This window comes from Apteryx mantelli, chromosome Z, assembly GCF_036417845.1.
Source record: "Apteryx mantelli isolate bAptMan1 chromosome Z, bAptMan1.hap1, whole genome shotgun sequence".
NCBI classification, from domain to species: Eukaryota; Metazoa; Chordata; class Aves; order Apterygiformes; family Apterygidae; genus Apteryx; species Apteryx mantelli.
In genome coordinates, this window is record NC_090020.1 from 74,043,730 (window position 1) to 74,066,896 (window position 23,167).

The window sequence follows — 23,167 nt, forward strand, 5'->3', positions numbered from 1 at the left end:
AAAATCTTACACACATGAAACATTTAGGTAGGAAACTGGACCTTATATTTCATGAATATGCTATCTATAAATAATATTTAATACTATCATAGTAAGATTATGGGGTTGGGCTTGGTAGTTGGTAGAGCTGAACTTGCCTAGTATTTCAAGAGCAAATTTTAAGTTCTAATTTAAATTCTCACTTTCAAACTCTAAAACTTTACCCTTTACAGCTGATGCTTTTCTTGTCTGTAAAAGACTGCTCTAAGAATAAAAATCCTGAAATTATGGCTACACATACAGACCACCAGGGAAGAAAACAGAATCTTCAGCAGCCATGAAACTGGAAGAGTAAGATTGTCATTGTTAGCTAAATCATTCTTTATTGGGAAAAGAAAGGCAGGGGTGGTGGTGTTCAGTAAAAAATCAGTAAGAAAGGATGAGTTCCTAGCTTTTGGTACATTTCTAGTATGAGTTTGGGCGAAGAACCTGATCTCTCTCTCTGTCTTGGTTCCCTATCTGTAAAGTAGGAATAATGGTGCTTTCTTTCTATTGCCTTGGCCTGTCTTGTTGGTTTAGATTTTGAGAACTTTAAAAAGGGCTTCAGGCTCACTTCGGTAAAATCAATAGGAATTAGGTGCATAAATACTTTGATGGGGAATTGAGCATCTAAATATTTTCACAAAGCTGGGCTTTCATGATTTTTCTTTTTCAAAAATAATTTAAGTCTTCCAGACTGAGGAGCGCATCTCCATGGGGGAGAGGAGTTCTGTTCATCATCACATATTGACTGCTATTCGAAGGAAGGACTGTGAAGGGTCCTTCGGAGAAGGTTTGTTTAAGAGAGAAATTCAGGGAAAAATAGTTTAGAAACCCTGATACAGGCTTTTTAGACGAAATCTGAAAAGACCTTGTAGGTGATTCCAGCTTATGTAATACATGAATATGAAGTGCTTGTTCCCAGAAAGATAACTCAAGATATTGAACTGGGTGTCTAGGGTCCCTTACAGAGCCCACAGAAAGAACTAACTATCCCCAGAAAGCAGTCAACAAAACCTGTATACTAAAAGTGGTCACCTGAAATTAGTCACAAGAAATTCAGATCAGAGGCATGTCTGAACTTCCACTCTTCTCTATAGCTATACACCTCTGTAAAGTCTGTGCTGGATGCCTGAGGGATGCAGAATTTGGAGACTTCTGATTAGGTCTCATTCAAAAAGAGAGAGAGCAGAGCTCTGCACACCTACTGCACATCCACAGCTTTAATTTTCAGTATAATCCCAGCCACCATTCGGAAACACATCTAGTGATTGTGATGCCCATGTTGTCTTGTTATGGACATATGTCATCAGTGCTGGCATAGAGAACTCAGTGTGGGAAGGCAGACTCGCGCAAAACTCACAGCATAGTAGAATGTGTGACCAGTGGGATTCTAGATGGAATTGCAGACTGTCACGTTCTTGCTTTATTCTATTCTTTATTTGTACTTGGTTTCATACACCTGTAGTTCAAAGGCCACTGTGTCAGCCAGTCAAATAATAAGGAACCACGTTCTTTTGAGACTCCCTAGATTGCCTTACCACAGGCCTGAGAGCTGAACATTGTTTATCATAACTAGTAGGGATGCAAGTCTTGCTCAGTACAGGTTGGTAGAATACGTTCGGCTTTAGGTGTCTTTGGCAACACAAGCAAAGCACTGAGTAATGAACAGAATGTCACTGACAGTGGATGCTCTAGCATACAGTTGTTGCCCCTTCCCGCAAGCCTGGAAACTTTGCAAACAGAAAGTTTTTCCATCTGTGCACAACTGAGTAAAGACCTCTCTGTCAGTCTCAAGAAATATGTCCATAAGCATAGCCAAGAAAGAGATAGAAAAGAATGTAAGGACTAGAACTGAAGTAGGAAAAGGACACTTTTCTCTCAACCCTGCTCCATAGCACCTGATTTCAGTATTAGTATTAACTTTCATCTTCATCTAGTAGCACTGTAAGCGCAGTTTTCAACTCCACAGTTTCATATGATTAATTACAGAGCAGGGTTATTTTGTAGGAATATAGCACTGCTCTCTTCAGTGCACTCTAAAACCACAGTAATAATTTCAGTCTCCATCAAGATGCACTGTTTTCTGGGGTGGAATGCAGCTATAAAATACTACATAATGACTGTGTTAAAGGGAGAAATTCAACTGTATTCAACTGTAATGTCAGAATATCATAACCTTGTTGGAATTAAATCTAAAACTTCAAAAAGAAGGCATATAATCTCTAATTATCAGTTACTCAGCCCTTGGTTTTGCATGACATTCTGGCAAACCAATGTTCACTGTATCCCTTATAAAAGAATGTATTCAGTCCTAAAAGTGAGGCATTCCCTCACTCTTAGCATCTTCAATAATGCTAGTTGTCCTTTTATGAAAGGATTCTTAAGTTGAAGATAGGAGAGGTACACTTTTGATACAGTTATGTCAAACTGGGCATTAATTTTTCAATTAAAGTAAGTATTTTCAAAAAACAAGAGATCTCTCCAGAAGCCTTACAAATAATATTTGAACCACAAATAGCAAATACCAGGCAACCATAGAAATGCAGGCACTGGAATGAATGGAATATGGTTAATATGCCTGAAGCCTTCTGACCACTGCTCTGCTGCTGCTGACATTTCTTCGGAAAGTAATACACAAGTATCAGAATAAAGCTTTTCTAAGATGCTTTTAAACACATACTTATGATCTTAAAATGAACAGAGGCTCTGGTAATTCTTTAATAGAAAATATTTTGAAAGCATTAAGTCATGAAAATAAAATAGGACATCTGACCATCTCATACTTGTGCTCTATTTTCTAACTGTTAGTAATTCAAGGTATTTAATTTGAACAGGAACATTGGCCTGGAAGGCTTATACTGGGTCACCAAGTCCAGTCCCCAGATATTAGAAACAACCATGTTGTATCTGTTATAATAGATCAAACTCCATGGGAAAACTAGATTGCTTTTAGAAAACTCTTCCAGACCCTCACTGCTGTGATGATTACAGTATTTTTCTAATTTTTAGGGATAATTATGGCCATTTATTCTTGTCCCAACATTTGCTAGAGGTTACACGTATTTATTTTCCTTCTTTTGATGCTAATCCCCTGCTATGTTTATAGAACACAATCACATCCTTGCCCAGAGTAAAAAGACAATTCTTTTAGTCTCTAGCATGAGATCTCTTTTCCTCTCTATTCCCTCCTCATTTTAGTAGTTGTTTTCTAACTCTGCTCTAAATAGGTTATCCTGAATTGATTTTTCCTGAAGACAGGTAACCAGAATTGTACTTAGAGTTTTGCATGTTCCAAATGTTAGTCTGTAGCACTAGTAAGTCCATATTCCTCTGCTGTATCCCTTCTGTTTTAGAATTGCATTTGCTTTTTTTGCAACCGCATTACAGAGGTGGTTCATGTTCATCTCATTTTTAAACAAAAAATGCTCCCAAGAAGAAATATCTGTTTTTAAATGCATTAATTACATCCTATTAATTTAGTTCTTCAGTTCTCGAGTCCCAACATTTTTCTGTTTTCCTTATAGAGTACTCTAATTCTGCTCTTTCATGATAATGCCTCTCAATACATCTGTAAAACAAACGAAAAATTATGGTACCAGTTCTTTATAAGGGAAGCACAGTATGAGCATCAGTTTGAAAGTGCTGTATTAATTTTGCAATGTTTCAACTATTGGGGGAAATAAAATAATAAAAAGTACTATCATATATACATGAAACGGTTATTGTTTGTAGCTCATTTTTTCACCTGAAAAATGTACCTTTTTCTTGCAGGAACTCAATGGTCTGTGTGTTCCGCATTATATAACACCAAGTTTTCAGCTCGTTTCAGAAGTTAAACACTAACACTTGTGCCTGCAGTCTGTTTACAGTCATAAAATCGGCATGTGCTTACACAAAATGGAGTTTATATTTAAATGGCCTGCTCTGCACTGACTGTATGCAGATAGCTGTATGTGAGTTTAAAACTAACACAAATGCAATTCTGCAGCGTGTAGCTCAGTTGTATGCATGAAACATGTCTGAATGTTCAGAAGTAGTATATGAAAATGTAGCCAAATGTTCTTCAATACATTGTGCATAGTATTTGTTGCTAGTAGAAACATTCTAGAATCAGTTAAATTAACTGATATTTCTTTTGCCTTTGCTCTTGGAGAACATTTATGTGCCGATGGGTTATAGACTTTCTTGGTATAGAAAATGAATTGCATAATGAAAATAGAGTCATCTGATAAACCACAAAGAATTTTCCTCAGCAAAGAGACAGCTTTTTCCCACACTGTGCTACACTGAATGGGTTTCAAGCATACAAATACCTGTCACATGTGCTTGGTGGGAGTGGGAAGCTGAGGTAAGGGGTTTCATTTTTAGATAGTAAATTGCTATTCTTTAGTTTCGAAGAGTGATACTGGCTTTTGGGAATCTGACAATCGACTCCAGTCACCATCTCCAACCAGGAAACATATTGGTGGGACGAGCAGGAGGTTTGCTTTAAGTCCTTCTTTTCTTCAGGCTAAGCAGGCAGATTTAACAGCAGCAGGGAATACTGATCTCCCTGAGCCGTAGCCTGAATTCTGAGGACATCTAGTGGTGTCAGACCTGCCCACTGCAGGAACCGGTCTGCAGGGCTGGTGGCCTCCTGCTCTGCACCACTGCAGTTTGGCCAAGTTCTGCAACGCTGCCTCTGACCTCTGTCGTTGGAAGAAAGGGGGATAATTGCATCCCCTCTGGCATTTTCGCCTGAGAAGTTATCTGTGAAGCTATGCTATATTTTCCCTGGTTTCTTTTTTTCTGATCTTCACATATCCACTTTACTGCAAAAATAAAAACGATGATTTGAACACACAGGAGGAGTAGCACTCTTCAGCTGAGGTGATCCTGAGTTCACCTTTGCCAGTCCTGAGTATTTAGAAGTCATGAGATTGGCTCAGAAATTATAAATATTTAAATAAATTGTGGATTTCTATTTGCCTTCTGTTTTCAGAAGCTTTAGAGTTCAAATACATTGAGCTCTTCGTATCAACAGGGCTAAATATGTATTTTTTGTTGTTAAAAGGCTGATTTCTCCGGTAAGTTCACAAGTCTAGAAGTTAGAGCTTTAAGAAAAGCACGCAGTATCCCAAGATGCCAAATAAATATGCGAGATTTGTTAATGCTGTGAAATTCTAATCCCAGCAAGGCTAACAGATGGTTAAAAGACCTTCAGGAAGACCTACTTACTACTCTCTGATTAAGCTTTGCTACTTCTGAAGCGGGAATATAACTTCTGCCACACCTTTTTGAGAAAGAACAAGACTCAATTAGCTGCAATTCAAAAAGGACTTTGATCAAGCCAATGATGTGTACTATATGTTAAGCATTGTAATTAACTATTTCATGATGGCATATTTTTCAGTGAGCCATTGATCTGATATTCCACCCTGGGGAGAAGCGGTCAACATGAAGCAGAAATTGATATCATCAGTTCAAATTACTTTGTTACTTTCTCTGACTACAGTGTGTCTGTCTGGTAAGTAAAACACTTCACAAAATGTTTGTTTTCCTTAAAACATTTTCTTTAGGAAAGTCTGAGGCTTTACCCAATCTGTCCTGAACATCGCTGGAGCCTGTACAAATTTTAATTACTATTTTTTTTATAAATTTCTGTATGAAGATTTTGAAAATGGTTTGAATCCTCTTTTCTTTTTATAGTATTAATTTAATGCTAATGTGGTGCTGATGAAAGGCACTCACTCCGTCCCTGTCACCTTCTTGGGAATTAGCATCATATGTATAGTAACACTATTAGAGATACGTTATGGAACTTTACTGAAGTAAAGTTAAGCTTAGGTTGAAAAGCCATATGCCTTTCATGTCAAAATGTAGGTAATTTATGGTCTGTGTTCTAAGCAGTTGATGACAAGTGGTCTTAACAGGAAATATTCTTAAATATATTGGGATTATTAGGCAATATTCAAATAATTAATGAATACATTCAGGTTGCCAATACCAAAATATTCCATCCAGCCCATTGAATCTTTCTTCTTCTAATTTTTATTACCTGTAATTTACCCCAAATATGAGATATTTTTAGAGTTGTGCAAATAATGGAATTTTGGTTCTGTTGAAAAACTGAAGGTGAAATTTAGCTCTAAGATGACCAGAAGTTAAATATTTTGAATATTTTAGGAAAAAACAAACAGCCATATATTTACTTACAAGATTTTAAATTTAATTTAGAGATTACTGAATTTACTACTGAGTTGAAAGTTCATTTGAAAAATAAAAAATATTACTAGTCATTTATAAGCTTGAAATAAAATATATTTACTTCTCTGAAATTTTTGACCATTCTCCAGGCAGATTTATTTACCAAATTCAGTCCATAGTTTCAAATAATTTTATTTTCCTCAAAAATACATTTCTTGTCAAATTCACCATTTAGGGAAAAAAAAAAAAACATTGTCCAACTCTGATATAACTAGGTGGATTTCTGTACTTCCCTAGGTCAATCATTTCCTGGAAAACCTAAGATGATAAGATGTCGTTCTCTAGAAAAGGAAACCTTTTCTTGCTGGTGGGAGCCTGGTTCAGATGGAGGACTTCCTACCAATTACACCCTGTTCTACAGCAAGGACAGGTAAAAAGAATAATTATTCTGTAAGTTATCAAGTGATGATTATGACAGAATGAGGGAATGATCACATTAATGTATGAAATCTATTTTTATGGATATTATATCTCATGATGCCATGTTAAACCACGATGCCCATGTTAAACCTCAGGTAACCAAAAAGGGCTATATGACATGAATGGCTTTCCCTTGGTGAAAGAAATGTGACTACTACAAGTACCAAACTTTCAAACAGATTGTTCATAATGAAACTTGTCTGAGGTAAAATTTCCCTGGTCTAAACACATACTGGGAAAGATGCAATTTCTTCACCTTATGAGGCAAGCAGTTTTTATCTAGTGGCCCGGGGAGATCAGGGCGCAGCAAGGGCCAGCTGCTCCCTACGGGACAGGAGATGGGCGCCCCAGGAGCTCCCCATGGCCCCAGGGCAGGGCCTTGCAGCCAGGGCCTGTGCCACCGCCCTGCCGGGGAGCTTTTCCACTGCCACGCACAGCAAGCCCGTGGCTGGAGAAACCAGAGGCAGAAAAATCTTTGCTTCCCCTCCTAGATTTGTAGCCAACCTAGTGGTGCACAAAACGGAGTAATATCAGATGTGAGTACTGCGTCTCAGACTTACTGTTTTCCACAAATCTGTGACACCCTCATACTGTTTACAGATAAAAGCTGTATGTGTTGAGCTACTTTGCTTAACCTGTGTTTCTTTGCATAACTGCCTTTTTCTTCCTGAAAAAAAGAGGTCTCAGAACAGGTCCAAGTAAGCAGGGGAGCTCAGAGATTCCATTTCTTTGAGTAAATCTGGTGAAGTTCAGGATAGATATGGTAAAGCCTCAGACTTCCCTGCTTTAATTAAATAAACTTTGAATTATTCAGTATTAATTGATCAGGAAAGATGCAGCTTTTAATGAAGTTACCACAGTCAACAGTGGTCTGAAATAGATCATGCTTCCTTTATCCATAGTGGGCACGTCTGTGGAGCTTTTACTTTATGAAAATTCAAATGTTTCAATCTCAGTCAGAATAAAACTTTTTATAAGCATTTTAAGTCATACCTTTCACAGCCCAGAACAGTCCTGCTCTCTGAATAGATGCTTATCACTTTTTATTAAATCTGCTGAACAGCAGACATTGCCAGGCTACACAGATCTGGGCCATAGTTTCCAGACAGTTTTGTCCTCGTTCACAAAGCGAAGATGGGAGTAAGGCCCAAAAGGAGCATCAAATACAAGATCTACAGATTAGGATTGTATCCAACAGAAATGAGATAAGAAGGGTAACTAAGAGACATTGTTATTAGTGGTGCACAGAGCATAAAAATGGACAAATGTCCCTGAACCATCTCAGCTGGTGCTTTGGGTTTATGCAGTTCTTCACACCTATGATAGGCTCTGAGTATATCACTCAGTTCAGCTTCGATTGAGTACAAAACAATCCCTCTCCTAAAAAAGTCCCAGACTCATGTAAAGGTAAGAGGTAAGAGACCATGAATTATTAAAAAAAAAAAAATTAATGAGACAGTTGTGATGATGATCATATGAAAAAGAAGGTAAATCAACATCTCGCTGAAAAAACGTTCCTCTGCCATAGGGCCATCAAGTTACTTTCCACTGTAAAGAAGGTATGTAAAGAAGGTATTTAGCAACCTTCCTTCTTTAGCCAAAGTGAATGTGCTTAATTTGCCTTTTAACTTGCTTTTAAACATTTTTTAAAATTGCCTTGTACTGTCTCTGGAAGTTTCTCTTTCCATTCTTTTGTTAACATATTCCTATGTATAGAAAAGCAATGAACAGCTTTTGACCTGAACAATTGCTACTGAGAAATAGCTTATGATTCAATAAAGCATTTAGGCTAATACCATTTGATACTCACTGAAATGTTTCCCAGAGATGGGATTACGTACATGTTTAAAGTTAAACATTTTAAAGTACTTTGCTGAACCTAGGCCATTACTAAAAAATTATCTGCTTTGCTTCATTTCCTGAACTTTTAACTTATAAAATTATTTTATTTCAGTGAAGAAAAAATCTATGAATGTCCAGACTACAGAACATCAGGTCCCAATTCTTGCTACTTTGATAAAAAACACACCAACTACCGGACAACATATAATATCACTGTAATGGCAACAAATGAAATTGGAAGTAACAGCTCAGATCCTCAGTATGTGGATGTGACTTGCATAGGTAAAAAGGGAAGAATGAAATGGAAAAAAAAAACTAGTTGGGGATATATCTGTTTTTTAATCCCAGAACGACTAGTGTTGAAAGATTTCTTTCCTTATTATGTGAAACTTGTTATGGAGGAGTGTTTATCTACAGATGATCTAAAATACATATCTGTAATTTATGTGAAAACTGTATTTTAAATTAATCAGTTATACATTTTATTGTCATTTAAATTTTGGCTGAAAAATTGGCTCCAATTATTAGTTATCTCCAGTTTTTCCATTAGACTTGATGACAGTTTTGTAGGTTCCTAGCAGTACAGATTATAAAACTTTCAAATTAGGTTAAGTTACCTGTATGTCCCAGACCAAATTTTCCAAATGTGAACATCTTTCTGGCTGCTGTCATTGCAATCTTTGGAGGATTAAAATAACTGCCAAAGTGCTGTGCATTATTTTCATAATATTTCTTATTCCTAACTCCATTCTGCTTTCTGCATATACATATTCGATGTATTATAATGATAAAGGTAGTCATTCTTTTTAGCTAAGAAATACCTGACATTTTTATTTTCTAAGAGTGGCCTAATGAAAGTATGACTTGTATTCCTTAGCCTGACAAGTTCAGAGTAGTCTAAAATCTTCTGATAGTCTGGTAAATCAGTACCAGTTAAACACTGTTAAAGAGAAAGGAAAAGAAGCCTATTGTATCGTTCCCTTACAGGAATGCAGAATGATCTGAAATTAATGTGATTAAATACAAAGCCATAAAGGAGGTACCTTTTCTGAAAGAAAATTAAAATACTAATTTCTTTTATACAGTTCAGCCAGATTCTCCTGTGGACCTCTCTCTAGAAACAAAAACAGCTGCTGGTGTAACATACCTTTGGGCAAAATGGTCTCCACCTCCATTAGCTGATGTCAGCTCTAATTGGCATGTATATCACTATGAGTTACGATTAAAACCTGAGGAAGAGGAAGAATGGGAGGTAAGGAAACAAAAATATTTCTTGCGTAAGTTGTCTTTTAAGTTAGTTCTCTTGTCTGAATTTAATTTATTGGTATTATACATATTATAGTTTCTAAGAGGATAGCAAAATTAATGTATCCAAATCTCTTTAAGGAAAGAAGAGTACTTTAGTGGTTTATAGTGACAGTGAAATTCTAGGTGTTTGCATAACTGTCATAAGAATGTCATATGCTAAAAGAAAAACTGTTTAGCCTGCTGATAGAGTTTTAATTGTAATTGTTATCATTAATGTGTCTCTTGCTGAGTGTCACAGTGAAAAATTGCTCAGTTCACATAGTTTAAACCAAATCAGGGTCAAAGCAGTTTACTGGTTCATTAATAGCATGTAACTAATAAACCATAGATTGCTCTATGTAATTAATGAACAATCAATGAACTATACAGTCAGGATCAGTATCAACAATACAAGAGATTAGTCACGATACTTGACACTTACAAAGCATTAATAGACACCTACAGAAGTCTAAACACTTTTCTATAACTGATCCCAAGAAGATGTAAGCACATAAACAAGCATACACCCCTGTTCTGGAAGTGCAAGTTCCCCTGCTTGTTCCCCTCCTCTGCAGGACACATGGCTACTTTAACTTAATGTGAACCCATGCCATTCCCTACATTTTGCTAAACCACACACCAGTGAGAAAGCACCCCACAAGGGCACATATGCACACCCAAGGTGTGTGGAGCACAGTTACGCCCAGCGTCAGACAGGAAGGCTGCTCTGTCTGGCATGGGTGGAAGTCATGGTGCTAACAGAGCAACTTCTGGTAGCGTCAAACCAGCTTTCAGCTACTTCTTGTTCCCATTCCATGGTTTCCACCCACTTTTACAAATTGTCATGCTTCTTTAATAGTGCTTTTCAGGCTGACTCTTTTCCTTTCAAAAGTTTCTCAGTAATTCCCTATTTTGTTTTATTTTGTTTAACTGGGCTGATACTCATCATCCTCTCTTATAAGATCAGTTGGGGCAACTCCCCCTGTCAGAACCCCCCTATCACAACACTCTCTACATTCATGTTCCCAGCTATTGCCATTTTGCCAGAAGCGGACCACAGCACTCTCACAGCTGAGATACCAGAATAAAATATAATTCTTAAGGCCATATTCACATGGCCTCAATGCTACCTAAATTGCTGGTGCCTAATCAATGGAGAAAGCTATGTGTCTTTAGACTTCTGAAGAGTAATTCAAGGGGCCTATGTACGAAACTTAATAGTAAGCCCTAAAACCAGCCACTGGGAAGCATCACACAGAGGGATTATCTGTGAGTTGTTCCTTGCATCATGGACTTGATGGAATACTAATTTATGGGAAGTCTAAAATAAATTACACATTATAAAGTAGCAGAATCTCAGGGTCACTAAAGTGAGTATTTCCATTAAGTCAGTCACTACCTTTACTTCTTTGTAATTAACACTTTATAAAATCTCCGACCAAAACACTTCAGAAGTCAAAGACCCTTTGATATGGATATGACATGCCTCTATGATTTATTCATTATTATGCCCCAATTCTTTATTATTTCTACAGTCTGTTTTCTTTTCCAGACAATATCTGTTGGAGTGCAGACACAGTACAAGGTGATGAGGTTAAATGCTGGGTTGAAGTATGTTGTTCAGGTCCGTTGCATGCTAGACTGTGGAGAATGGAGTGAATGGAGCCCAGAAAGACAAATTCAGATCCCCAGTGGTGAGTGAATGATTATTGTTCTGTTAATTTTGTATAAAGTCTAACTAGCTCAGTTTTGTGAAAGGTGCCTAAATGGCAGCCCTTAAAACCAGATTCCTCACCCAGATATGGCATAGTGCTGGAGAAACAGCTTCAGTGCAATTTACCATTTTTGGAGTGTAATTGCATATTTAATCTTGTTGATCCACTCAGTCCTTGGCCTCTTTGCTGAAATTGGCTATAACGAACAGGCTGGGATTTACTAGGAAGTCACTTCTGATGCAGACGTGTCTGCATAGCTTTTTGGTCCTGTCTGTCCGTTTAAACATCTTGCTGATTTCATCTGTAAGAAGGTATCAGGTAATGGCACTTGTATAAGTCATTCATTTGTTCATTGGTAACTGAACTGAAGTGACCACCATGTCTGTTAGGGCATATCACTGCAGCCACTATCACATGGGAATAATTATCTGTGTTCTCTTGGTTTTGAGTGGACACATTAAATAGGGATGACCTTGTGTCTTTTTATCAGACACTGTAGTCAGGTTGTCTCAAATCTTCTCCTTCTTCCGTCATTAACTGTATTATTTATTATTTGACATGAAGATTGCTGAAATATTGTTAATAGAGAAATATTTAAATGTCCCATTTTCAGATCTGCCTTAGGCAATTAGAAGTTTGGAAAAATCAATGGCACTATTCTAAATAGTGGAAAATATATATTATTAATGTAATAAGACCATATTTTGCCACAAATACGCATCTGCAACAGTTTCGATCACATCAGAGTTTTGACCAGCATCATCCTAGTCAAAACTTAAGTGCTTTCTTCCCTCTACCATATTCTAAATGTTTTGCTTGAGTCTGTAATATCATCAGGAATCCAAATTGGTAATAAGAAATTGCTTGGCAGCAATCAGGCAAGTAGCCTAGGTACTGAGCATAATGTCACTGAAAGGAAATATGAGAATTTCATTTTTATATCTTAGGAGTCAGCTTAGCATCATCAGGTACCGCCAAAGAGATTACTGGCAAGGACATAAACACATGGGAAACCCTTAATTTTGTCTTCATTTTTTTCCTTCAAAGTCAAAACAAGCAACAGCATACTTTTGAAATAATGAGAAGCATCTTGAAACATATTTTTTATAAGAAAAATGGTTTATGTAGAAGATAGATTGAATAGCAGAGTATATTTTAAATCATTTTATGGAACCTACTGTGACAGTGTATGAGCATCCCATATCAGCTTTGTGAGGCAAAGAGCCACAGATGGGAAACTGGAACATAGTCCCTTGGCAGACTTGCAGTGGAAAAGGATTTTGAATCCAGGTCAAAGTAGGAGGCTGCTGCCCTAAACACTGAACCATCCTTGCCTTCCTATGCTAATACTGAAGCAAAATCTTTTTTTTTCTGTGCTCTACTTGACAGTGTTTTATAAATTCAGGGTCTAAACTTACTAATTATTTCATTTCTGTATTTCTTGCAGGACAGTCACCTCCTGAAAAGCCTACAATAATAAAATGTCGTTCTCCAGAAAAGGAAACATTTACTTGTTGGTGGAAACCTGGTTCAGATGGAGGACATCCTACTAACTATACTTTGCTCTACAGCAAAGAAGGGTAATAAGATGTGTATAATTATTCAGTGTTTTATCAGAAGGACCTGGAAAATCAAGCCTAATTGGTTTTGCATTTAAGAGATGCCTTTTTCCACTTGCTCATTCATCATAGACAATTATCAGAGAAGAGAAAATAGCTTCAGGCTTTTGTGCAAGTGACATTTGCTGGAATAGCAACAACATATTTAAGGTTGAAATGGGATCTCTTTTTAATGTCAGGTTTTTCAAACTGCCATTAATTCTTCTGGTGTGGATAGACTTCCTTGAAAGTTGTCATGAAGCATTAACCATGTCATACTGTTTGTGATACAAGTATACAGTCCTGTAGCTCCTTGACTACACAGCCCAAGACACAAGGCTTTTCAAAAGGACCAGATATTAAAATTTTCATCTTCTGATAATGCTTTTTTGCACAGGTATTCATAGGCCATGAATGCTTCACTGCTTCTGTGGCAATCTAGTGCCTCGAACTTAAGTCAAGTGCCTAATATTCATTTTTAAGCAGAAGTCAATATTTTGGGAGATACTGTGAAGTGAACTAGTTTTGGTTCATCCCAGCACTGCTCTGCCTTGGACTGACCTAACTGGATGCTGAACTGTAGAAAAAGATGGACCCTAGTCCGTGGAAAAAGATAGACACTGGCGCAGCCAGACAGGGCAGAGCATGAGGCCCACATCCATACCTTTCTGTTCTGTTATTCTGCTTCTCAGAGAAACCTGGAAACACGTATAACAGGCTCAACAGGTGCAAATTAGACAGAAAATAGATTTTTTTTTGGAGGAAAAGGTGATGAAAAAACAAAATAGACTGCAAGTCTATGATGTGGGCAGAATTAACATAAGCTTGAAATGAACACTGGAAATACTCAGTTTTTAATAGATGAGTTAGAAGACTTTGGCGATCACTTTCTACTTGCTCTTTGGACCATGTAAGGACTATGCAGTGGAGAATGGCATTTGGGAAAGTGAGAGTTACAGTTCGCTAGCCTGCTGCTGCATCTACAGCAGCTAAAACACTCCAGACTTGGTAGTTTTTATCCTGGGGGGGATGATGCTTACTACAGTCTCTGGAATTGCCCAGTGACTCTTTAGTCTGAAAGCAGTTTTCTAATGTTCTTCATATTGCCCAGTGCAAAGAATCTGATCCAGCCCTAAATAATACTGAACTACTAGTAATCAAAGTCAGGTGTTGTACTCTGTATGTATCCTCATCTCTGTGATTCTTTCATTTCAGAGAAGAACAAATTTATGAATGTCCAGATTACAGAACTGGAGGCCCCAATTCCTGCTACTTTGATAAAAAACACACCTCTTTCTGGACTATATACAATATGACTGTAAGGGCAACTAACAAAATGGGAAGTAACAGCTCTGATCCTCACTACGTGGATGTGACTTACATAGGTAAGAGATGAATAAAGGTTTTTAAGTGGAACCTAACTCATTCAAAATTATGAGTTTTGACACCTAGAATTTTAAATCCAGCTCTTCTCATATACAATATTATATCCAAGTTAAAAACATATAAGAACAAATAAGATCTCATCTGCTGTAATGATAAATCAATATTTATCCTTTTAGCATTTTATTTTCAAAGGAAGCCTAAAAATGCTAAAAGCTTAAAAAATTCATTCAGATAACCACGTAATAGTTTTGCGTATTTCTTTCAGTCAAGAAATATCATCCACCTAAAATCCTTTTCCAGTGTACCAGCAACTGAAATCAAATTGATCTTTTAACTAATAAGACTTAAATTACTTAAATTTGATTACCTAAAAATACTTCTCTGAAATTTGCTTTTCCCTCAGACCAAAGAGACGCTAAATCAGTGCTCTTTCTAGCACAGTATATTGATAATCTCTTTTCTCAGACTTTTTCCACAGAGTGACTGGGCAAGTATTTAGTTTTTTTCTAAGGGATAGCAACATTTTTACTGATAACCAGTTTGTTATCAATGGTGTGTCTACAGAGAGCCTAGTAATTGAAGAAGTGCTCCTGGAGAAAAGGCTTAACATTTTACCTCCATGCCATGATTACTTACTTGTTGAAACTTCACATAAGACAGTGGAAAATAATACATGCACTATATCCAGGTACTTTAGTACTCTGAACTGAGGTAGCTGCAACCCTGACTGTGGCTGAAAGCTGAATTCCATTTTATTTTATTTTTGAAGTAAAGATGGAGCTTTAATATTACTGTTGTGTTTTATTTTTAAATATACCCTATGTATGTAGGGATTATGCTGGTGTGTTTTCTGAATATAAAAGATGAGGGAAAAGGTTTTATCAACTAAATCTCTGTTTTCAGCATTCCTAAATGTATATGCTTACTTTGATAACATTATGATATAACAGAACCTTCGTAACACAGCAGTAAATATGTTAACTTTGTTTCTGTTAACTTTGAAACATAGTTGTAGGGAAGAGCAACAATAAATGATAATGGTGGAAAAATAATTTCTGGTTATAAACATTTAATGCAAATCTCAATATGAACTCAACTTATTTACTGTTCTTCAGCTACCTCAAATTCATACATCCATGCTACTTTATCAGGAAATTCTTGATTCCTGTATCTCAGCACCAGTTCTATGTTACTAGACAGGTGGCAACTTGCCACTCGCACTATTTTATACGTCTTCCTAAGATGCAAGGAAAAGTCTTGCAGACTCTTAGTGTCAGTTCTCTTATTTTAACAGTACAGCCAGATCCTCCTGTGAATGTAACTCTAGAATTAAAAAAGCCGACCAACAGAAAACCATATCTGGTCCTGACATGGTTTCCACCCCCACTGGCTGATGTCAGATCTGGATGGCTTACCCTTGAGTATGAGTTGCGACTAAAGCCTGAAGAAGGAGAGGAATGGGAGGTAAGAAAACTGCAGATTTTTGCTAGATGATGTTTTCTGATCAATTAGATTTTGTCAGCTAGGTTCCATGCCTGAATGTGATGAAGTGGGCACATATAACAGTTCAGTCTTTTTCAAAAGCTCTGCTTTTGTGATCTATGGCTTTCTACTGAGAAGACTGTGGTATCTCAGATTCTGTTGTGTAATAGAAGGTGGTAAAATATTTGGTTTTAGTTGTGATAATTCTGTATTAATCACATTGGTATATAGTTTAATTTGTTAATTCTCATTTTGTCAGGGTTTTTTTGATAATCTGTTTCTCAACCACAAGCGCTTCTTAGATAACAGAAAGCTCAATAACATCATGTAAAATGATTTACATTTGTACAAAGAACCATTAGGTGACAGTTGTCCTGGCCACATAAAAATACCTGTCTATGCCCAGCATGTACAACTCAGATAAATGGGTTGCAAATTAAAGACTCCAGCTATTGGCATTGGGCAGCATCCCTTTCTTGTCTGCTGCAGTACTTCCCAGACATCTCTGTATCTTCTTCCTTCCTGCTACCACTGCAATTTCCAGCTCCCTGGTCATTGCAAGGTCCACTGTTTCCTTCCCTGTGCAGTTTCACCAACTTCCACATTCCTTGTTTGCTCTCTGCATTTTCTTCACCAGTCTGTTTCCTGCCTCCTTCTCCTCCTCTCACTATTGCATTCCCACCACTACTGCAGTTCCTCCCACTTGCCATATGCTCATGATGTGTTGTTATACTAGTTTCATTTGCAGAGTATAACAGGGCTCAATATCATTCCCACTGCATTATGTAAGAATGCTGAACCATAGAAATAAAATAGATGTACCGTTATTCTGTGCCATATAACAATCCTTATGAAGCTATCCAGATCCATCCTATATTCCCAACTTGGTTATCAAGACTTTAAATTAGCTATGATTTTCATAGCAAAATGTCTTAATTTTATATGGATTTTATGATTTTTAATTTATTTTCAGACTATTTTTGTTGGACAGCAAACGCAATATAAAATGTTTAGTTTAAATCCAGGAAAGAAGTACATTGTACAGATTCACTGCAAACCAGACCACCATGGATCATGGAGTGAATGGAGCTCAGAAAAGTATATTCAGATCCCCAGTGGTGAGTGGCCAAGCATCCTTTCAATAACAGTGTAACAATGAAGTTCATGTGATATTTTTGTTAGCTGTCCAGAGCAGCCATGAAGATTGCCATCCCATAGTTTCCCTAAGACAGGTAAGAACATCATTGCTAAGGTAACTGAATTCTCAGCTTCCTTACACCATACTCAGTTAGCTCTCCCCTTCATTACTTTTAGGAGTTAAGAAGGTGAATCAATTTCCTTACCTATTTAAACCCCATCCTTTCTCTTTATTGCCTCATTTGTTCTCACAATGGTAGTTTTTAATGAACAGAATACTGGCAATTGCATTAAAAGTACTACATAGACAGCAAATGATCATTATCTTCAGACTAACAGCTCTGGATTACTGTCTATCTATCCGGAATGAATTCAAACTGAACACCTGAATATAAAAAGCATGATGTTACAACAGAAATCCTTAAAACCATCTAGTCGTAGATCATTTTACCTATCATTTGATTAATTATATGATACGTGTTTGATAATGAAAAGACTATAGCATTGACATAAGTAGATCTGAACCCAATAGCTGTAACTGACCAAGACAAAATTTCCCTCTTCATGCATTTTTATATCATTTTTCCCAGACATAGTTTATTTCCTGCACAATACCATTAATAAAAAGCATATTAATTATCAGATCAGTCTATGCTAGGAATGGCTGCTAGATTCAATACCCCATTTGGCAGTTTAGACCCATTTTTAAAATAAAAGCCATTTCAGACTTTTTTTACATACTTACTGTGTAAATGTTAGGCATGTGTCCTTAAATAACTCTGGTTGTTTCCCAGACTTTAGAGTAAAAGATATGATTGTGTGGATCATCGTGGGTGTCTTATCATCTCTCATATGTTTAATCATGAGCTGGACAATGGTTTTAAAAGGGTACAGGTAAGTCATCAATTTCATGACAGTATAGAGTTGAAAATCTCAGCAAACTTGTTAAAACAGGCTTGTAACATTTGATTTAATTTCCTATAGTTTTTGTGTTGTTTTACCAACTATAAATTAGAGGAATTTGACTTCAAATTCTCAACTGATAAAGAGATATGTATGTTCTTTTGGAAAACCAGGTTAAAAACAAAAATTTTCAATTGGCAAAGACACACCTCTATCAGATCTGAGCATCCTGGTTAGTCCTGTAAGCATTCAGCAAACATTATCATCTGAAGTATCCCTACTTCTGTAGAAAACACTTTTGCTTTTTAGCTTGGTTTCTTAAGGGAAACAAGGTTTACACTATGAGATTGTCTTTCTGCCCATCTGTCAATTCCCTGAATAATTTATTAAATCATTGACTAATTTCAGTCAAATCTGAAAGAGGAAGATGTCTCAAAGCTTATTACTTTTGCACAAGTTTTGCAAAAATTACTGGATGAGTAGAGGAGAGAGAGAGAAACCACTGAAGGAAAAGCCAGCCAAAGTCATTCATTGTAAATCCAGTTTAGCAGCTGTCAGCTGACAGTCAAGCATGTCTGTAGAGGTCTGCTAGTCCTCCTGCACTGTGCAGTAGACAGCTATGTCTTGACCAGGGAGGAAGTTACAGTGGTTTCAGAAGATTGGAGGTTAAGGGAGAAAGGACAGTAAAAGAATATTAGCAGTGTTACTTTTCCAGTTTAATAATAATTACTTTTGTGCTGTTCTCTTCCTTCTAAATACATCTAAGGATAACTTATAACCTATACCTGGATCTGTAAGTTATCCAGCTTGAGAAGGTAAACAGGAAACAGGTCCACTAGGGACATATCAGATACAGAGAAGTGGTTGAAAATTCAGTCACATTCAGGGAAAATGGGAGAACAAACAGAGAGATAGGGCCTGTCCTTTTACATTATGTGTTTGATCTGTTTCTTTTAGAATGATAGCCTTTATCCTACCACCAGTTCCAGGACCAAAGATAAAAGGCATAGATACACATCTGTTGGAGGTGAGTACCCCTGATAATAACAAAAGAATTCACCATTACATACTTTTCCAAATTCTGTACTAGCAAAATCAATTACCATAATTAAGTACAATATAGCTTTAATTAATTTAATTAATGTTAAAAATAAACAAAACTTTCAGTATGATATTGTGGAACATATAGGCAGAGTCTTTAAACTAGTGCCTTGCACTAGTGATAGGCAGGGGTTTGAGAACAGGGTTTGGCACAACAGTTGTTCCCTGGGACACCACAAGAGCCAGTGCCTATGTGATCTTCCCAATAGTTCTTACAGAAAAGCTCTCTACAATCTCGTCATGCTGAGGAGACAGGACATGGCTGGGCTATCATTCTCCTCCATTCCCTTCTTGCCAAACCCATGAGACCCTAACCTGCCCTGAAGTTCCCAGGTCCTTACATTTAGGAACATGAATTCTGGGATTTTGTCTTCCCACTTAGAGAACTGAGGTAAAGTTCTTCCACTATTTTCTCAGCAGTAGAGATTCAGTTTAGGTCTAATGATACAACAATTTAAGTAATTGCATATTAACTATGTAAATTGTTCACAGTTGTTCTAGTCATATGTAAACCTTAAGGTTAGCAGTGAACAAAGTATCAGTGTCGTATTTATTATGCCCTTAGACAGGGAAGTCTGAAGAATTATTGAGTGCTCTTGGTTGCCATGGTTTCCCTCCAACATCAGACTGTGAGGAACTACTGATAGAATATCTGGAGGTGGAGGACAGAGAGGATCAGCAACTTATGCGAGGTCATAACAATGGTCATCCCAGTAAAAACACGCAAATGACTTCCAAGGAAACAGACAGTGACTCAGGGAGAGGGAGCTGTGACAGCCCTTCTCTGCTTTCTGAGAAGTGCAGGGAGTCCCGCACCCTTCCATCAAAACTTCCAACACAAGATGTAAGAGATGTTCATGAAAATAATGCAGGAAAAGGGGGTTGGGAAACTCCGGGTATGGCTTCAGAAGAGAAAGCGCTCCCTTTTAACACTGCAGGTACCAAATCATCCACGTGGCCTGCAGCTCAGTTACCAGAAATGGATATTATTCATCCTTCTACATTTGCCTATCACAGTACTGTAGATGCACATAAGATAACACTAAGTACCACAAATGTGAATGTTGCACCAGTTTTGGTGGTAAATGAAGAAAAACATCAGTCACGATATTCTACCACTGAAACTCTCTGTGAAGAAAACTTGAAAAAGCAACAAGAGATGGAGAATATGCATTCCAAAAATGACCAAAGCACAATACAGGTCAAGCAAAACAGACTCAATGAAAAGTCATCTTTTTTGAATGCTAAACTAATGGATTATGTAGAAGTTCACAAAGTTAGACAGAATGAGGAGCCAGCAGTATTACTGAAACATAAAGAAGATAGTGGAAAAATTGAAAAATACACAGTTCCAGGAAACAGCAAAGAATATACAAAGGTCTCAACAGTTGTGGACCACAATATTCTAGTATTAATGCCAGATTCAAGAGTCCAGCACACACCTGTGTCTCAAGAACCTGCAAAGGAAACGTCTCAGAACCTTCAGCAAGGTCAAGTTGAGAAAAATATGAGCTACTGTCTGACAGCTCCAAATGAGTGCAAAAGAGAGGCTAGTGGATCAGAGTACATGGACCCATCTTCCTTTATGCCCTCCTTTAAATAACTGAAAGTTTGATTATTCTTCATCAGGTAACGCTACAGAATGAGTTAAATACAATCAATATAATAAAGCTAAGCTCTGTGGTTTAAGATTATGCTACTACATCATAATTGTAGCTTACACCTTCTCCTAGCTGACAAGTCTTTGATTTACATATTGATTCTGTTAATAGTTGTGTACAGTAAAAGAAAAACACACAGCAAAGAGTTCCTTAAAAAACCTAGCCTCCTATGTGTATTATAGAGAGAATAAAATAAACTATGGGTTGATATAATGATAATCATGGAAGTAAACCTTAGATCATTAACATAGGCTTCTGAAAAAGGGAAAGAAGAAATGGATATTATGTGCCATGAAAAACTACATTGTAAACAAATTATTCAGCTTCTGAGATCTTCTATTATTTGTTTAAACCTAGGGGAATATTTCTGATTCAACAAAGATGAAAATTGTTAAGAGTCAGTCAGTATACCATGGTTGTCAGTTCCTAACCAGAGCAGTTCCTAAACCAGATAAATCACTACAAAATAATGTTCTGATATACAATGTGTTTTTCTCAATGCATTCTGACACTAGATTGTTTTCTTTATATTTTTTCTCAATCCTAAAAAAACCCCCTCTTATATATGAAAAAATCATATATAAAACAAAATATATTCAACTAATTATAGTAAAATAATAAATCATTCTAAATATATTTTGCTTTCAGTGTGACAGATAACTTCACATCCCATTCATATCCTACTCCAATCAAACCAAATATGAAAAAATAGCAAGACACTATTTGATATACTGCCTTACTGTATATAATATACAATTCTACTTTAGTACAATCCCATGTGTTTAACAATGTATTTTTAAAGGCTATTTTTCTATTACCAAAAAAAGCAAAATAAAACATTTTTAATTTCTCAATGTTATTTAGCTACTTAACAACTCTTCTGTTTCCTTCTGCTGCAACAGAAGTAAGGGGTAAAGCTGCCATTTCTATATGAAACATAAGATTGAACTTTATAGTAATTAAGATTAAGTAATTTTTAATCTATATTTCTAATATTCTGCAGATATATTACTATTTGAATTGTAAATTATTTATTCCACATGTTTTTTACTAGCTGTTATTACAAAATTATAGCAGAATCCAGGTTTTGAGAGCACAGCATCTTTCCCACAGAACTTGTAGCCTGATGCCACTCCTGAATGGAATGGTGTTCTCCTCCAGCCTAAGACAATGTCTGGGCTTTTCTCTGAGCCTGAAAGGAAAGTCTGAAGTCAGATTTTTCAAACTGAACTACTAAAATGAATATCAGAATGCAGCCTCAAAAGTCTGATATATGAGGCATAAAGTCAGAGTCAGTGCTCTGCTGAAATGGTGACGGGAATGAAAAAAAGGAGTCCATGTGCTTGGGTTGAACAGCTGCCCCCAGAACAGCACTGGGAACAATAAGGATTCCTCTTACCACATGTGACTGAAGGCAGAATCAAAATGATGGTTAGCAATGGCTGTGAACTTTCTGTAGCCCTTCCTTCTTCAAAGAAAAGTTTAATTTACTCCAGGAAGGAGTGACCAAGTGATGATTCATTAAAACTGGGTCAAGCATTTTGTCAATACCACTGGCTTCAGGGGAATTTGGAAACATAAGGGAAGCGAAATTGTATTGGGCATGTGATGGAAAGTGTATTTACCATAGATGAGCTCCATTCTCTTTCTTGTCTTTCCTAAACAGCTTCACATTTCTCCAACTTTTTATTATATGCACTGAGTCAGCCTTCCTGGAATATCAGGTAACCTGCTGGAGAGCCAGTCAAAACAGACTTTCAGATTTTGAAAGTCCCAGAAGGCCACATCTAATTTGGCATATAGATTTCTCACATTATACCTTCATGCCATGGAACTGCCAAGTACAAATCAGTCTAGCTGTTTGGCCCTTTCACTGGCAGAACTTTAGAACTTAACTAATTATCTGTGAGTATATAAACATATGTGTTAATATATATTGTAACATTCACTTTAGGAATCAAATTAAGGGTCTGTGGCCTCTCTACAGGCAGTAAGTATGTTGCCCACTTCTAGAGGGCAATCAGAGCAATCTGGATGCTCTGCTGAATGTACAGGGAGGGATCATAGATTCTTAATTCAGCCACTTAATTTAAATACCTGAAGACATGAATTGGCTACTCTGGAGAGCAGCTTAACATTTTGCTTAGTTAATGGTACCAGGACAATTTTATTGTAGCATTTGTAGTATATCTTCTAGATTTTCTAGAGATGCTAAAATACTGCAAAGAAACTATCAAGTTATCGGTCAAAACTGGGATGTTTTGCAGGGCAGCCGTTTGTTTGTGTGCATGTATGCAAGCTGATAATACACTGTCTGATTTTCTCTGACAGTACTTCATTTACAGTTTGGTTTCCTGACTGAATCTGG

General features: G+C 36.9%; 1 protein-coding gene across 1 annotated transcript; it reads left to right on the plus strand.

Moving 5' to 3' along the window:
* Window positions 1-5,457: 5,457 nt before the first annotated feature.
* On the plus strand, window positions 5,458-20,865 carry PRLR (prolactin receptor). The gene is made up of 12 exons (XM_013961066.2): window positions 5,458-5,527; window positions 6,505-6,637; window positions 8,642-8,811; window positions 9,615-9,781; window positions 11,369-11,510; window positions 12,979-13,111; window positions 14,345-14,514; window positions 15,810-15,979; window positions 16,971-17,115; window positions 17,929-18,028; window positions 18,995-19,064; window positions 19,704-20,865. The coding sequence occupies exons 1-12, from the start codon at window positions 5,458-5,460 to the stop codon at window positions 20,739-20,741; spliced, it is 2,508 nt and encodes an 835-aa protein (XP_013816520.2). The 3' UTR covers window positions 20,742-20,865.
* The last annotated feature ends 2,302 nt before the right edge of the window (window positions 20,866-23,167 follow it).